This window comes from Brachyhypopomus gauderio, chromosome 18 (genome assembly GCF_052324685.1).
Source record: "Brachyhypopomus gauderio isolate BG-103 chromosome 18, BGAUD_0.2, whole genome shotgun sequence".
Classification (NCBI taxonomy): Eukaryota; Metazoa; Chordata; class Actinopteri; order Gymnotiformes; family Hypopomidae; genus Brachyhypopomus; species Brachyhypopomus gauderio.
The window spans coordinates 12,969,131-12,987,364 of record NC_135228.1 but is presented as its reverse complement, the minus strand read 5'-3'; the positions used below and the strand labels follow the sequence as shown (position 1 = coordinate 12,987,364).

The 18,234-nt window shown below is 40.8% G+C and overlaps 1 protein-coding gene across 2 annotated transcripts; it reads right to left on the bottom strand.

Moving 5' to 3' along the window:
• Positions 1 to 4,742: 4,742 nt before the first annotated feature.
• On the bottom strand, positions 4,743 to 15,598 carry LOC143481901 (uncharacterized). 2 transcript variants are annotated; one of them, XM_076980084.1, is made up of 7 exons: positions 15,213 to 15,598; positions 9,287 to 9,452; positions 8,949 to 9,193; positions 5,804 to 5,826; positions 5,555 to 5,598; positions 5,419 to 5,435; positions 4,743 to 5,320 (listed from the first exon to the last, which is right to left on the bottom strand). In XM_076980084.1, the coding sequence occupies exons 1-7, from the start codon at positions 15,213 to 15,215 to the stop codon at positions 5,309 to 5,311; spliced, it is 510 nt and encodes a 169-aa protein (XP_076836199.1). In that variant the 5' UTR covers positions 15,216 to 15,598; the 3' UTR covers positions 4,743 to 5,308. The 2 variants fall into 2 exon arrangements, with proteins under 2 accessions (XP_076836199.1, XP_076836198.1); XM_076980083.1 differs by lacking the exon at positions 15,213 to 15,598 and adding an exon at positions 9,907 to 10,314 and having other exon boundaries at positions 4,747 to 5,320.
• Positions 15,599 to 18,234: the final 2,636 nt, after the last annotated feature.

The following is an 18,234-nucleotide window of genomic DNA, read 5'->3' as shown; positions in this document are numbered from 1 at the left end:
GATAAGGGCGTCTGCCAAATATAAAATGTTTTTAACATTACAAATAAGGTTTGCCTCTTCCAATGGTTTTTAGTCTGTTTTTGATGTGTGAATCTAATGTACATCCTGCTCAAACAAAAAGAATTTAGAACGTTCCAGATTTTAAATTTAACCACCTTCTACAACACGAAGCAACAGGGTTCATAGCGCTTTTATTTTGAAAAACGATACGCAAAATGAAGCAATGACGTGGCCGATGTAATGCGAGGCCTCGTTTGTTGCTGATCACGTGATTTTGCTCAATCTAACACAAGCTCCGAAGCGGGGCTTCATCGGACACGCCCCTTTTTACTCGGTACACGCTTCGAAGCGTAGCTTCAGATGTCCCATCACTACCCTCCCGTTATCGACCCGGACTGGTTATCTGACGACGAGTATGGAATGTCCTGCAATAAATCTCGCTCCTCTCAGCGGTTGTGTCCGTCTCCTCGCTCCGTGGCGCAAGCCACGTTACATAAGCCAACGTTAGCTAGTTAACTAGCTAGTTAGCCCAGTTTAAAAACACATTTCACTTGAATGTTTCATTTGATAAAGATGAAAACAATAAAATATTAATATCTAATATTTTCCGATGCTTTAAAATACTTTAATTCGGTCACTGTTAAATACATAATGGGTTAAATAATGCTATATGTGGTAATCAAGTCTTTGTTATAAGGTTCATTGAACATAACTAAATCTAGCGATATAGCTAGTTACTCAAATTCGGTCTCGGTCTCATTTTGAATTGGTTTTAATGTGAGGTGAACCTTGAAATAGTTGAGCATTTTTCTGAGGTAACAATTTGCTAGGAACATCGCCGACTATTCTATCACTAATGATTAATATTCACATTAAATGATGTACAAATCAATGTGCTTAACAGTTCAGCTTTCTCCATATGCCACTGATGTCGCATGTTGTAGTTGACATAATTTCTACATTTTTAGCACTCTGGATCTGGATTTTGGGTGACAGACATTAATGGGGTTTAAAAAATCCGCCTCCATCACGTTCTGCGTGGCTGAATATTGTACCGTCCGCCAATGGGCAGCGTCGAGGGGTGGAGTCTACAGGCCTCCCAGCAGGCCCTGCGGTGAGTTCCCCGTTTCCCTGGATGTGTGTTAGTGAGTTTTAGTGTTTCCCCCTCCCTTTTCCCCTTAGAATCAGTGTATTTGGCACTTGTTTATGCTTTTAGCGTGTTGCTTATAAAATAACAGTTTGCTAACATTGGTGTCATGACTCATTCTGGTTCTTCTGACTCGACACCGTTACAATATGTAATGAATATTAATAGACTTAAAACTGCAGCATTTTTTTGTCAAAACCTTTCCAGATTAATGGAGAAAATCCTATGCAATTAAAATTCATGTTGCTGCTGGACCACTTCTCAGTTAAGCTAATGCAGATCTGCACTGAAGAAAGAAAGGGTGAAGGAGACCAGGTATGGTTTGTGTAAAAAATTAAAACACCATTATTGGGATCATTGTGAAGATTTTGTCCATTGCATTTTAACCCTTAGGGAATAAATATGCTTTTTCATATGTTAAATATGTAAAGCAAAAAAATAATATGCACCAAGTTTGGCCTACATTTTGTTTACTGTACAGAGCAGGAGCGCAACACAGCCCAGAGCAGGAGCGCAACACAGCCCAGAGCAGGAGCGCAACACAGCCCAGAGCAGGAGTGCAACACAGCCCAGAGCAGGAGTGCAACACAGCCCAGAGCAGGAGCGCAACACAGCCCAGAGCAGGAGCGCAACACAGCCCAGAGCAGGAGCGCCACAGCCCAGAGCAGGAGTGCAACACAGCCCAGAGCAGGAGCGGCACAGAACAGAGCAGGAGCGCCACAGCCCAGATCAGGAGCACTAGCTCACAGTACAAATCAATCTGGCCATTATGTTGAGGTGAGTGACTCTCCCTGCTGCACCACTACACTGGATCTTCAGGATCTGCCACCTCCTGAATCCCTCTTCACTGTTTATGTGTTTTCCAAGATTAAGTGCTAATTCACAGATATCATTGTCATGATTCAACATAAGAGAGAAGTCTGATCCCTTTTTGAAATGGCTTTGCAGTTTTCATTCTTGGATGAAAACTGATGTCCAGATGTATAAGCTTAACACTTCTGAGAGGCCAATGACCAGATCCTGCAGATTTCTTCTCTGCAACATACGGAGAATACAACCCTTTCTTTCACAGGAAGCTACCCAGGTGCTTGTACAGTCTCTCATAATCTCAAAGCTGGACTACTGCAACTGCTTACTTATGGATCTTTCTCTATGGGTCATCAGACCTCTACAAACTGATCCAGAATGCAGCAGCATGACTGGTCTTCAATCTCCCCAAGTTCACATGTCACTCCAGTGCTGCATTCTCTTTACTGCCTTCCAGTAGCTGCATACATCAGATCTAAAACCTCGATGCTTGCTTGCAAAGCCAAAAATGGACCAACCCTGCCTACATGATGGCCATGGTCAAAGCCCCATCCAAACCTTGAGTACTTTGAACCTCAAGTATGGCTTGGCTTAAAACACCATGCTTAAAGTCTCACGGAAAACAAACTTCAAGACCTGTCCTGGCGCAGAGATAGTGGAATGAGCTTCCATTGACTGTCCAGACTGCAGAGTCCCTAGCAGTCTTCAAATGACTGAAGACTCATCTGTAGAACAGACTAAATCTCTAGCACTTGTCATAGTTGTTTCCATTGTATGATATAGTACCTATGTGAGTTTGCATTTCTTGTAGGTATCCATTTTAATTTCTGTAGTTTAGCAATATTCAGCCTATGTTTTTGTGTACTTCTAGGTATTTGCATTGATTTCTGTAGTTTAATAATATTCTGGTTCGAGGGTATCTTGAATTCTGACTTATCTATGTACTATTTAGAATGAATTCTGTGAACAGATGGCAAAGCACTTCGTAAGGCGCTCTGGATAAGAGCATCTGCTAAATACCCTACATGTAAATGAGAAGGAGTCTTTCATGTCACATCAGTGTTATGTGTTTGTAGTTGTGTTCAGGCTACTGATATTGGTGATAGAGAAAGACACTGAGTACAGTCCTGGGGATTTAAATGATTAAAAGTGATGATAGAGGACATTGAGGTACTCAACATTGGTATAATATACTTTTTCATTTGTATAAAATAACTTTGCAGTTTGCATTCCACATTTGAGTTTGTCCTGGAAGTCATGATGAATATGGACAGGAAAAATCTGTAAAATTACGGTACTTCTCTGCAGAACTTTTTGTGCTGTCACTTTATTGAAAGTGCTTAATTGTACTAATTCAGGGAAAAGTTGTAAAATAAAGGTATTTCCCTGCAAAACTATTAGTGCTGTCACTTTATTGAAAGTGCTTAATTGTAATAATTCAGGGAAAAGTTGTAAAATAAAGGTATTTCTCTGCAAAACTTTTAGTACTGTCACTTTATTGAAAGTGCTTAATTGTAATAATTCAGGGAAAATTTGTAAAATAACGATATTTCTCTGCAAAAATATTAGTGCTGTCACTTTATTAAAAGTGCTAAATCATAATAATCCAGGAAAAATCTGTAAAATAACGGTATTTCTCTGCAGAATGTTTAATGAATTTTTCTGTAAATTTATTGTTTTTCCACTTAATTTAAATCAGGGTTTTTTACATTAAAATTAAAGTTTTTGTTTGGCAGCCGCTGCTGCCAGTCGTTTACCGTTTTTTTACAATTTTTTTTTTTACAGTGTATTCTAACATGCCTGATACAAATAGATAATTAGCTCTCATACAAAGAGTAACATATTCAACATATATTGAATATGTTTGTTCTCTGTTGCTTACTCACACATGGAAACAAACATGTGTATGCAGACATGTCCGGAGAGAGGGGTCAGGGGTTGTACCACAACAGACCACTCTTACAACGCCAGAACCAGGAAACACCGGTATCTGCATCCCCTAGGGGAGGGTCTGCACATGGAACAACCTAAAACTACCTCAGGAACACAGAGGAGAACAGAGATGTCCAGTCTCTATCTCGGTGCTTGCTCTATCTCTATCATGTTCCTCCTCCGGTACTTTGGGAGTGAACTCTAGTACAGGCACCTCCTGAGGTGAGCAAGGAGAGAGAGCTTCTACCAAAATAATGTCAAAACAATAACGCTCATTACTAAACAAAGAAAAAAGAAAACATTAAAACAAAATAACATTCCTGAGCTTGTCAGTACAGAATGAAACCGCATTCCATCAAATCTATTTCAAAATACACATGATGCAGGGAAACCAAACCTGTATCAGAACATGAACTTACAATACAGGGTTGCCAACTTTTGACGTTCGCTTGGAGTGAGGGAGTCGGTTGCGAGTGTATTTTGTTGAGCGGGGGGGGGGGGGGGGGGGGGGTTTGGGGGTGTGGCGAACGAAAGTTGTTGTTGAGCGGGGGGTGGCGAACGTAAAATGGACACAGATTCAGTGTTATATCGCCGGTGGATGGCGCCAGAGCTAGCGAACTAGTGACGTATTGAATCATATATGTGGATCTGAGGTAAATAAACTGGATTTTTTTTTTCGGCGTGAGATATCGGAAGTGTGGCGTGAGAGCGTGTGAAAACGGTCAAATGCGTGTGTCTCACGCTCAATGCGTGAGAGTTGGCAACCCTGACAATACAAGAGATATTGACACTGTAAGTTATGGCTGTTGTAACAAAACCTTTTATTTGAAGAACAGCAACAAACGTTAGTATTTGACAGTTCTGACCTAATTATTGTGTGTGAATTTGTACGTCCTTTTAGTTCTGTTTTAATGCATATTGTAGCATATACAAGATACAAAATACTATGATGTAATTTAGCATCAAACACAATAGCAACGCTAGTTTACTTTTTATATAAAAGGTATTTATTTGCTGTTAAAGACCAACTCCAATAATTTTTTTAATGTTTGAACTAATGAGTTCATTCTAATTAATGAATTCTATCAATCATCACTTATATGGAACAAGAGTCTAAGTTTAAAAATACAAAGTGTGTATATTGGGCAGTGATTACCTTGGAAAGAGAGTGTTCTTAATATGTAGCCTAATGTATAATCCCAAAGAATGAAAGTTTAACTAAAATGAGCAGTGTTGATACCACAAGTGATTAAATGCCAAAGCAGGATAAAAATGTTTTCCAGTGGTTCTGGAATACACATCATGTTACATTAACAGCCAATATTCCTAACTAACCTTTGACTTTTTTCTAATGACTGGAGCACAGTTATTACAATGAAAGCTTTTCCATCTCACATTTTCCTGCCTGTTGAAATCTTCCCTCTATGCGGATTCCTATTAGATCAGAGAACACACTGTAATTTGTGGTACTTTAAACTTTTTGTTATGCTGAAACAGTATATGACAATGGAAACAGTTCAAAATGACCTTACCACATTTGAGCAAAGATCTGCAAAACAGCACAACACACAAACAAACAAAGAAGTAAACAACAACAAAAACAGGATGGAAAATGTTGTTTATATAAAAACTGGGGTTATACTGTCTTTTTGGGAGACTAATTTATACCTTCCATTTCTTCTTCTTGTTCCTCTTCTGGTCCAATTTCAGGTCTAGAATGCAGGATACAATGAACATGGCACAATTAACATGGCACAATGAACATGGCACTATTAACATGGCACAATTAATTGCATGATACACAGAACAAAGTTTTAAGGGCTATTCTTGCATTTCTTCGCTCTGGATAAAAGCGTCTGTTAAATGCTGTAAATGTAAATGTAATTTTGTATCTTTTTTTAGGGTAATTTGTCTTACCTTGAAGCAGGCCAATCTTTCATCTGCAAACATTTTTTTGCTATTAAATACTTTCAGTATTAAAATGAATTCAATTGTGTGTGACACGAGGGACAAGGCAGGGTGCAGAATCAAGCGGTCATATAAAACATGCTTTATTAGTACAAAGATTAACACAAAACATAGAACAAACAAACATGGAGCGACTCTCACAAACATGAGCAATGGTCACAACTTCAACACACATATACAGTACCCTCCATAATGGCACCACTGGTTAAGAAGATTCTTTGGCTTCTAATAAATTCTTTTTTCTTTTTAAAATATAATCAGAATCACCTTTATTGTCATTGTAATTTTCAATTACAATGAAATTTGATTCCACTCCAAGGTGCTTGTTAGGACAATAAATACATACATGACATAAAACGATAGGTTAAAAGGAAAAAGTATTGCAACATATACAAATGGTTCATAGATTGCTTACATGATATGTTGCATATTGCACAAGCTATTTATAGTGTATGTTACATATATTGCACATGGGAAGTATTTAACATGGGTTTTATTGCACATGGGTAGGGAATTTACATTATTGCTGTTATTTACATGTTGTTTAGTGCAGTGATGGCTCTTGGGTAAAAGCTGTCCCTGAGCCTACTTGTGCAGGTTTTGTGCAACCTGTACCGTCTGCCTGAGGGTAACAGGTTAAACAGGTGATTGCTGGGGTGGGATGAGTTCTTGGTGATGCTGATCGCCCTTCTGAGGTAGCGAGAGGTGGCAATGTCCTCCAGGCTGGGCAGGGAGCACCCAGTGATCCCCTGGGCTGTGTTGATCACCCTCTGCAGCGCTTTTTTATCTGCTGCTGAGCACCCACCATACCATGCCGTGATGCAATACACCAGGATGCTCTCAATGATGGATCTGTAAAAGAGCACCAACAGTTTCTCCTCCATCTTGTTCCTCTTGAGCACTCTCAGGAAGTGGAGTCACTGCTGGGCTTTCTTCACCAAATAATATAGGACAATAAATCTAAGCTTTAATTCAGTATCTAAGCTTTAATTCTATATTTGGTGGGGGAAAAAAATCACACATTAAGAAATAAATCTTTTGAATGAAATAATGTGTGCCACAATTATTGGCACCCCTGGTGTTAGTACTTTGTACAACCTTCTTTTGCCAAGAAGACAGCGCTTAATCTTCTCCTATAACTCTTCACAATATGGGAGAATACTGAAAGAGAGATCTTCTTCCATTCCTCTTTGCACAACCTCTCTAAATTGTCCAGAGTCCTGGGTCTTCTACTATACACTCTCCTCCTCAGCTCACCCCACAGGTGTTCTATTGGGTAGAGGTCTGGGGACTGAGATGGCCATGAGAGGAGCTTGATTTTGTGCCTTATGACCCTTTTTTGAGTAGATGTGGCCACATGTTTAGGGTCATGGTCTTGCTGAAAGACCCAGTGATGACCCATATTCAGCTTTCGGGCAGAGGCCATCAATTTCCTGATATGTCAAAGAGTTCATGATCCCATGTATCTTTACAAGGTTCCCAGGTCATTTGGAGGAGAAACAGGCCCACAGCATCACCAATCCTCCCCCATATTTAACAGTAGATATGAGGTGTTTTTCTGTTTACTCATCCTTGGTGTTACACCAGACCCAAAAGCTCTACCTTGGTCTCATCTCGTAGCCATTGCCTAATTTATGAAGGTCGACACACATCTGCCTTAATTGAGTGGCGTGTTCTCTTGTCTTTCCCATGTTGAAGAGTGAGTAAGAGAAATAGGCCTCTGTGTAATGACATATTTATACCCCAGGGAAACAGGAAGTGATGAATTACTAATTAAAGGTTCCTAGATACTTTGATCCAATTTATAAACTACAGTAGAAATTGTATAAACGGTTCAAATACATTTTTTTCCAAGAAATTGTTAAGGGTGACAATAATTGTGGAACAGATCATTTTATGGAAAATAATTATTTCTTAGTCAGGATTTTTTCCTTTTTTTCCACTTGAGTTGAAGATTTTTTCTAAATGTTTTCATAGTGAGATTATGCTTCTGCAATAAAATAATAATAATGCTGTCACGTTGAGGACCCCGGCCCCTCCCCTTTGGGCGTGTGTATACGTGGTCCACGTGCTTTGTCTGCGTCAGTGGAACTTCGTGGTGACGGCTTGTCATGTGAATAATGTGTCTCACCTGTGAATTGTATCGTAATCACGTGGGGCTAATGTGGTTTGTCTATTTAATGTGCGCTCGCGCAGTGTCCTGTGCTCGTCGTTGTCTAGAGTCTACACGTTTCTGTGTGAACGTCTATGTTTCTTGTGCGCTATTGCGCAATCTCTGTGTGCTAAAATTAAAAGTGACGTGTTCTGGAAGGATTTGGTGTCTCGTCCTTCGCTCCACCCCATTCGTCACAAATGCAAAATAATTTATTTTAAGGCTTTTAACACATTTTAACCAGGGGTGCCAATAATTATGGAGGATGCTGTATATACCTTAAAAATAAACCAGACCCAAGTGTACTGCATAACGTTGACGAGACACAGGTGAGACAGATGGACTGTAACGATCTGCGCGAGGCAGAACAGGGAGGCGGACACAAACGCTGAGGAGAGCGAGATTTATTCAAGGGAATTCCAAAGACATGGTCATTATAACAGGCATGGGTCGTAACGGGAGGGCAATCAGAACACGAAATACGAACAGACATGACGAATACCAACAGGGAGGACTCACAGACCAGGCAGGAACACACAGAGATCGCGGCTGAAGCAACAAGGCATGGACACACAAAGAACACGAATGCACAAAGGGCTAACAGCACAAAATAACCGACACCAGATATGGGAGATACAGGAACAATAAATACACAGGACTGGACTAGACACAGGTGATAACAATGATGACTTGGGCATGGCAGACGAGGGGAAACCATAGAAACAGACAAGCAGGGCGGGAACAACGGCCAGGAACAACACAGACACGAGGAACAGGGAAACCGAAGCGACAGCTATGAGAGGGGGCGTAGCCCTACGTGGCATGGACGCACACACTGAACCACACACAAAAGGAAATATATACATGGACCTAACCAGACACAGACTACACATTCACACGTTCAAGGGGAGAGGACAGGGGCTGCAATGTCACTTGACTTACCTCCAAAATGCAAAGAGCAAAGTGGAAACAGTTGAAATTTGTGAGATGATACTTAATGTTCCTCTGCATGGCATTTTCTATATTAGCATCAAGTGTTGCAGGAACACCAGCTCTGAGTCGAAAAACTCTCAACTTCTCAGTCTTGAAACGATTTAAACCTATTTTGTATATTTCTCCACAGATCTCCGAATAGTTGATTGATGGTAAACTCATAAAACCAGATGACTGAGGCTTTTCCTGGGGAGCTTAAAGACAAGGTTTGACATGACATTTAGAGTGTATTACTCAGACTTTACGAAAATCAATTAACCAACAAACTTGTAAATCAAGGCTTTTACCTGTAAACTCAATGACTTCTTTCTTCCCACAGTAAATAGCAGCATGGTGAAACATCTTATTCTCAATTTTGCGCATCAGAATATCACCCATATGGAGACATTCGTCACCAGTGAAGTTAACCTCTTGAAAATGTTTCTTATATCCCACAAAGTAATACATGGCATCCTGTTAAAAATACAATTTATCAATTGCCGCAAATAGTATAAGCGTATTTCAGGGCACCTAAATTATTGCACAAATGAAATAAAACAGTATTAAATAAAACTCCAATATTTGTAAAGTGTAACACTTCCACAAGCAACATTATTACATTAGTAAGCCAAAAGAATATGATTGTGATGGGCAGGGTGAGCAAAATAAAATGGAAGCGATCATGCCAAGTCTCAGGGAAAAAGGATGGTTTAATAGAAAGTGCGCAAACCAAAACCCGTGACTTAGATCCAAATGAAGGATATAATAACCAGCGGTCAACTGGTACAAAGACAAGACATATATAGACAAACAAACAACCCTCAGTACAGTGACAATGATGCAGGATATGTAGATTATGTATATTAGGAGTAAATCATGTATGTTCAGTCTGGTGTGTAAATAACAAATATCAATTTTAAAAAATTACCTTGATATTCTCCATATTCAACAGGCAGTAGTTTATGTAAGTTTTGGACAGTACTTGCAGTCCAGACACATTCAGGGAGGTGAAGCAGAATGCATAGATGGACTCTGTAATCAACGCTTATTGGAGTCAAAGTGAAAGTGAAGCCAGAAGATTGTCATGCAACGTTGGTGACATTTGGTTTGCACACAGAAGGACTAAGATACAGACAATAAGAAAGAAATGAAACCACATGTGGGTGTGAAGACATTGAACAGCAGGAGGTGAAAATAAGAGTTTAAGAGTTTAATGTCCAACAAAAACAAACAGAAAATGCCTCAGAATGGATACAGGGCTTAGCACCGCATAAAGAAGAAGTCCGTTGTAACGTACAGGGCAGGGAACAAGACCTCACGTCTCGGGACGGGCAGCCAAACCAGCCATTTTGTAGATACCAGTGGCCCCTGGCATAGAGAATATTTAGACCAAGAGAAGTGGGTATTGCTGTGTTTTGTTTTGGTGTTTTGTTTTTGTGCTGTTCAGTTTGTCCAATCTTAAGGACAATATATAGGATAATAGTGTAAATACACTTAAATTCAGTGTTGAATGTAATTTTCAAAGTTTATTATTGTGATGAATAATTAATAAATATGATAGCTGTCAGGAATGTCACCTGATTACGTCTCGGACAGCTGTTTCCTATTACCACGCCCACATTCCTAGCGTATTTAATCACTCTCGTCCCACTTCCTAAACGCGAAGTATTGCCAACCATGTTGACTGCTGAGCGTTATTATCTGGCTGTTCTCCTTCTGTGTACCGACCTCTGCTTGTTCCCTAGACCTCCTCTCCTGCCTGATCCACGGATACCTCCCGGACTCTGCTTACCCCAGACCTGGGCAAACTACGGCCTTTAGCGGATACATATGTTAGTTTATGGATTATGAACGGGGCACCATCCTGATTGCTCAGGAACCAGTATTGTGATAACGGAGATAGGTGGAATATGGTTTGATCAGTCTCATTACTAAAGGGTTAAGTTCTGGTTCCGCGCAGTGACCTAATACCATCGACCAAAATATGCATTTACTACCGTGACCAGATGAATAAATGTCCACATTTATTAAATGGTTAATATTACAATTGATACAAAGCATATGAATGATTTGGCTCAAATTGAAACTAAACCTATATGTGAATCTACTAATTTAAATCAGGGATATAATAGTGAACAACAAAGAATATAAAATTAACAACAACAGCTAATGATAAACAACTGTCGGATCATGAGATTTATTTATTTAACTATCCTAAGGCTTGCCTAACTAGCGTAGGACCCAGGGACGGACACGAGGTCTTTAGAGAGAGAATAGAAAGGAGAAAGAGAAGGTTTGGGCAGGTTAATGGTAATAGTATTTACTATTTTGGACTTCGGGAGAGATAGAAGCTGGCAACCCCAAAACAGCACATGAACTGAGCGTCTTACTTCGAAGAAGAGGCGTGGTTATGCGGACCAACCGGTGCGCGTTCACGGTTCGTTTCTTGAGGCGGCTAAGGTCTGCGGAGCAGGTCACGTGAGACGGCTCGGGTCGCGGAGACTTAGCGGTGACGTCACAGTCGAAGCTTGAGGGCGCAGACAAACTTGTGCAGATGACTTGACTGAGAAAGAAGATGAGCTTGACTTGAACGACTAGACGAAATAAAAGTACTTTTGACGACGAAACGTAGAATAAAGAAAATAAAATAAAATAAAGAAGAATCTTCTGTTGGACTCGGTGAGAGCGTTAGTTGCGGTTTCTTGGCATCGCTCTTCTGGACACTGCGGTGTTCGGCGTGAGTCCAGCGAACAGTCGCGATGGTTTGGCGTGTTCGAGTCTTTGAGTCTCGGAGACTCTGGTGAAGTTCTCCAAGTCTTCCCAAATTACCAGGCTGCCAAGCTCATTGTTTCGCTTCGAGCAAGGGCTTTTAAAACAAATTTTAGGGGCGTAATTGTAAGGCGCTTTCATGTTCATCAGGCCATTGACCATTGGCCTTTATTAATGAATATTCATGACCTCTGCCCAGACAGGGGAGAGAAAGAGAGAGAGAGAGAAAGGGGGAGAGCGAGGAGTGCCCGTCTTTCTAGGTCTAGTTAATGACTTAACCAAAGAAGACACAATTCAAAGACAAAGTAAACTAATCCTAAATAAATTGTCTTACATACTCTGCCTAAACAGGAATTAATTTGGTTCTATTAGTCTACACATTGAGCCATTCTCAATTTCCACTTTTGGACAACAAATGACACATAATGCACAGACAGGCATGAATGTGAGGTCACATACGCACACATGAGAATGATTACATTTTATGAGTAACATACAAACTAATACATAGATATGCATCAATGTGGTGTGTTTATACAGTAACATGTATTCTAATAAGATCACTAAATACTGAATACATGAAAGATCATAAGTTGTGTCTTTATATCAACCACATGGCACAGTGTTCACATTTAAATGGTCTTGTGGTCCTTTGTTCTTAAGGCTGGAAAGCTGAATACTGGTTTCAAGAATAATTAATCTTTCCTTGTATGGAAGGTAGTCAAGTTCGGTGTCTCTAGACTGCATTCGCCGAGCTGGTTCCTGTAGGCTGAATCCCAATTCTGTGTACAGTTCAGATTTGGAGTTACAGCGATCTCTGAAATATTTGTATCTTCAGCTCTGGATTATAACACAGGACATAGAGTGGGTTTAAACTGTGGGCAATCAGATAAGGTTGGAATTTAGAGTTTTGTGGTCCTTCCTGACTGTGGTCCCAGTGTCCTCCGACGAAGGTTGGTTTTGACCAGCCTCTCTTAGATGGCCTCTCTCCCAAGCTCAGGAGATCATAAGGTCAGCATTGTAGGCTTTTGGGAGGTAAACACCACTATGGATGTGGGTCCTTTGGGGCCTGTTGCTGTTGTAAAGAATCAATCTTTACATACCATCAAAGAAATCTGGGTGAGTCAGTCGTTCAGTTCTAGGCAAAGGATTCCATTTTGGGTGTCACAGTGAAATGGCGTTTAGCTGTCTCCACTACAGGCCCGCGGGCCACATCCGGCCCGTTGTGTGTCCCTGTCCGGCCTGTGAGAGGCCAATCATAAATGAAACAAATATCTATGTCGTGCGTGCAATGCAACTGTGATGCTTTTATTTTGAAATCGCTACGTTTGTGTTAATTCCATGTGGACGTACGTGCGCGTGTGTGAGCTGTGCGAGAAACAGTAGGGTTAGGTAGGTGATCAGCGACAAATTAAGGCTGAATTTATACTTTCGCGAATGAACGTAGCGCGCGAACCTCTGCGAACGGCAGAACATTTACGTGATGAATTTTAATGTTGCATTGTGTTCCAGGTTTGAAATGTGCTGGAATTTAGGCTAAAGTACTTGAAGATGCTTGAAATTGTGACTGTATTTCGATTCACAACAAATAGCTGACTGAACAGGGGGGTAATTTCAGAAAGTGGATTTAGTGACGAAACCGGGTAAGTAAACTCAGAGTTAACAAAAACTCAGGGTTTTCTGTTCCAGAACCGAGCTTAGAGAGAACCTGAGTCAGCTGGGAAATATTGAAATGGACCTTGAAAGTGCCGTAAAAGTGATTTAAAGGTAGGTTTAAGCCTGGTTTATACGTGGCGCGAGGGTCCGCGCGGCAAAAATGACGTAATCGTGGTGACTCCGTCCGTGTGCAAGGGCCTCGCACGCTGTTGATGAACAAAGTCATGTTTGCAGGGTTTATAGATCTTTACAAGGTGGAATTAAAGCACTTGTACGTCACTTTCAAGGTCCATTTCAATATCCATTTCAATTTCCCAGCACGTTAAACTTAATTAAGTTAAATATTTATACATATACTCGAAATAATTAGCTTTTAATCACATTATTTAATGGTGGTTTATTTTCAAAACGCCCAATCTTAACGTCTTCACGTTCTCTATAATGTTTCGTCCAGGAAATACAAGAGGCTCGTATTTGTTAACGTAATACAAGAGCACTGTTCAGTCAGACAGATATTTGTTGTGAAACGAAGTAGTTACAATTTCAAGCATTTTCAAGTATTTAGCCTAAATTCCAGCACTTTTCAAATCTGAAACAAAAAAGCAACATTAAAATTGGTCAGGTAAATGTTCATTCCCCTGATTTTGAGGGGTATTTCTTTACACTAACACATATCGTTTCAGACAACACTGTACAGAATGTGACGCGGCAAGTATAAACGCCTCCGCCGTTCGCGGAAGTTCGCGCGAGGTGGGCGGAGCCACCGCGATGACATCATTTTCGTTTGTGTGGCCCTCTGACACAATTCAGGTTTCTCATGTGGCCCCTTGTAAAAATTAATTGCCCACCCCTGGCTTACCCCCTACGACCTCGGACTGGAACGACCACCGCAACACAGCGACACGAGCTATCACCCACACCATCCAAAATAAAACATTGAGCTGTCACGTCCAGCCCCTCCCTCCTCCCTGGTCCTGCCTAGCTCCCCGCTCCCATTCGTCCCTCCTTCTGTCTGTCACGCCCTCGTCGTTAGTCTCGCACACCTGAGTCTTGTTTCTCCGTCTTGTCCAGTCAGGGCCGGCGCCACGGGGGGGCGAATGGGGGCGTCGCCCCCTCAGGCGAGGTGTCCCGCCCCCTCAATGTAAAAAATAAGACCCATTTATTTTACAACAATCGCTACATGGTGCCCCCTCGGCCGCTCGACAATCGTTACACGCACCGCCCCCCCCCCCCGCTCAACAACTTACGTTCGCCCCCCCGAAATTTTCTGACGCCCCCTCACTGTATATGTTCTGGCGCCGACCCTGTGTCCAGTGTATATAATCCCTGTGGTGTTTCATTCCCATGTCGGTCATTGTGGTTTTGTGAGTACCTCCCTGTCTGCCTGCTCATGGTTTTTGTATTTCCCTGCTTTTGTGTTCATGTTCTTGTTGTCTACCTCCCTCCTAGTTTTAATCTACTGTCATAGTTCTCCTTGTTACCCAGCCTCCCAGCTCCACGTAGTTTGTATCGTTTGCTAGTCTCTCTGTCTCTGTACTTATCCCTAGTTTCTTTCAAGTAGTCTCGTGTAGCCGTTCGTTTGATTCCTTGCCCTGTTAGTATCCCCTTCCTTTTAGTTGCCGTCCTCCCCATTGTTACTTCCCGGGTTTTTCTTCGTGCATTGTGTATGTGTCTCCCTCGCCTTGTTTGCTCTCTCTGTTTCAGTTTAGTTTGCTATGCTCTCTCGTAGTTTTCTGCCCGGCTCATGTTAGGTTTCCTTATGGTTTTGTTAGCCGTTCAGTCTAGTGTATGTTTTCCTTGTCTACTTACCATATCATTCGTTAGCCCTCATTGTCCTGTGTTTAGTTTCCTGTTCTTCTAATAAATCAATTGAATATCTGCATGTGCGTCATCCCCGCCCTTGAATCGTTACATGAGCTTTTGCACCAGGATCCCTCTCCGTGTCTTTCATACGTTACAATAGCACTTGATCATTTTCTGCCTAGTTAGTATATATTTAAGAAAACATTAAACCTAGTTATTACAATAGTCCATGGTTGTTGAAATACTAAATAATAACATTATCAAAAACAATACAGCAACGTGAGAAGAGTCCAGCAGTGCTGTCAATGCCTTCTGCATTGAATGTACAGCACTGGTAGACAGGACCTATGGGTTTATGTAGAGGGAAGGCAAGAGAGCAGAAACAAGCTACAGGTGTGTGTCAGTATGTGGGTGATTGAGAACAAGGGAGTGGCTGAGGGCTTGTTTGTGTGTAAGGGCGTGTGCGTGTGTGTGTGTAAGTATGTGCAAGGGCGTGTGTGTGTGTGAGGGCTTGTGTGTGTGTGGAGGGCGTGTGTGTGTGTGTGCACAAGAGGGCACGCGTGTGTGTGTATGTGAGGGCTTGTGTGTGTGTGTGAGGGTGTGTGTGTGTGTGAGGGCATTAATGAGATTAATGAGATCATTTATGATTATTTTAATTAGTTATTATTAATGAGATTATTTGTTCTGAAGTTACTTAAGGACCAATTAAGTGAGTAGTTACCAAAATAGATGAAGACTACAATTATTTACACATGAACTAACATAGTGAAGAGTAATTAATGAAAAACTATGATGATAATTCGTCATTACCTATTGTCTAGTTAATAAGTACTTAAACATTAATTAAGGAATCGTATTGTAAAGTGTTACAAAGAGGATATTAGTTAATTAAAGTAAACTTTAATGAAAGTGTAAATTTAGTGTCATATCTGTGTCCCATGGTCTCTCTTAGATTATTAACCATTTCATATTCCATATATCCAGTCTGTAAACAGGTTACAACTCAACCTGAATAATGATGAATAAATATTTTAATGGCACAACCACAACACACATATCCTAATGTTGTAATTGAACTTATGTTTGTTCAGTTTAGTGGTGTAAAGGAGCTTGACTCAAAAGGCACGCAATAAAACTGAGGTAATATGCTCAAATTTTCTTTACCTCTTATTTCAAGAGTCATATTTGCAATTCATGGCATCGTTATATAAGTGTGAATGGAATTTGTCAGGTTTGTGCAGGTATTCATTCATGTTGCATATTGATTCCCATGTCTCCGTGCTCTAGTGAAGACTGGCAAAACTCACAACCTGGGGCCTCCAGCAGTACAACGTTTAGTGTCTTTCCTATTCTAACATTCCTGATACAAATCTATAATTAGCTCTAATACAAAGAGTAAAATATTCAACATATATTGAATGTTTGTTTTCTGTTGCTTACTCACACATGGAAACAAACATGCACATGCAGGCATGTCCAGAGAGAGGTGTCAGGGGTTGTACTGCGAAAGACCTCTCTGACAGCGCCAGAACCAGGAAACTACAGAATCAGCATCCCCTGAGGGAGAGTCTGCCAACAGAACAACCTAAAACAACCTCCCCAGGAACACAGAGGGGAACAGAGATATCCAGCCTCTATCACGGTGCTTGCTCTGTCTCTATCATGTTCCTCCTCTGATACTTTGGGAGCGAACTCTAGGACGGGCACCTCCTCCTCCTCAGAGGTGAGCAAGGAGAGAGAGCTTGTACCAGAATAATGTCAAAACAATAATGCTCTGTCAGGGCTGGCTCGGATGCCGCTCCTTCTACCACCATAAGAGACAACCGAGTCAGTCCTAGACTCTCTGGGCGCAATCAGCGGTGATCTGTTTCAGCTGCTTCTAGAGCTTCTTAAGGAAGCTCTGGTGAAACGGATCATTGCTGATTTGTTTTGGTCTCAAGCTGTTACGCTCTCAGCCTTCTTTCTGCTTTACTACTCCCGAAGTTGCGTTCCCGTGTGAAGGTGTCTCACCACCTTATTCTCTCTCTCTCTCTTGTCTTCTCTCTTTTCTCCATATTTCACATTTACTTATTCAAGTATCTACCTCCTGTGCCACTTCTAGTCCATCTCAAGTTTTCTTCCAGCTTTATCTCTTCCTATCAGTTACTACTTTATTTTTGGAAGGATTTTGTTTTGTTGCGGCGTTCGCCTGCTGCCAGTTACTTCCCCTGGCTTCCTTAGTTCGTTTTTTTACGCATTCAGTTTTTTCCGCGTTCTTTCAGTTGACTTTGTTATTTTAATCCCGTGTCTATACGGTTGAGTTTTGTTTTTTCACGTGTTGAGTATTCCACGTTGTTTTCTGTTGGTTTTTTCCCCATTTTCTACGGTGGAGCTTTATTTCTTACGTTTTGAGTTTTCCGCGTCTTTTTAGTTTTGTTTTGCTTCTGTGTGTGTGTGTGTGTGTGTGTGTGTGTGTGTGTGTTTACGTGCATGCATATTGGTTTCTATGTTACAGTTTATGCTTTCTCGTGTGAGTGTTTGTTACACTCACACTGTGTTAGTGATAAGCATATTTTTCCCTTTTGGTTTAATACGACATTTGGGTTCATTTCTCTCTTCAATTTTTTACGTGGTGTGTACCAGTCTGTACACCCCGCATTACTAAAAAAGGAAAAAGCAAAAAGAAAACATTAAAACAAAAGAACATTCCTGAGCTTGTCAATACAGAATGAAACCGCATTCCATCAAATCTATTTCAAAATACACATGACGCAGGGAAACCAAACCTGTATGAGAACATCAATTTACAATACAAGAGACATTGACACTGTAAGTTATGGCTGTTGTAACAAAACCTTTAACCTGGATGCATGAATGACCAATACCTCTTCCATGGGTGGGGTCAAAAATGACTCCAATTAGAATCAATCTGTTTTTGCAATGAATTTTTAAAAATGCCATTAGTTTTGGTTAAAGGTGATTATATTTATTATATTTTGGTCAACAAAAGACTGATTTCACATTTAACATGCATATTTATAACTTTTAT

Bases quoted from the DNA above. Each gene is read 5' to 3' on its own strand.
- LOC143481901 (XM_076980083.1), bottom strand. The intron at 5,827-8,948 runs GTAAGTCAAGTG...AAATGTTTGCAG, and splicing joins TTGCTCTTTGCATTTTGGAG to ATGAAAGATTGGCCTGCTTC. The intron at 5,599-5,803 runs GTAAGACAAATT...CCTGCATTCTAG, and splicing joins AAAGATTGGCCTGCTTCAAG to ACCTGAAATTGGACCAGAAG.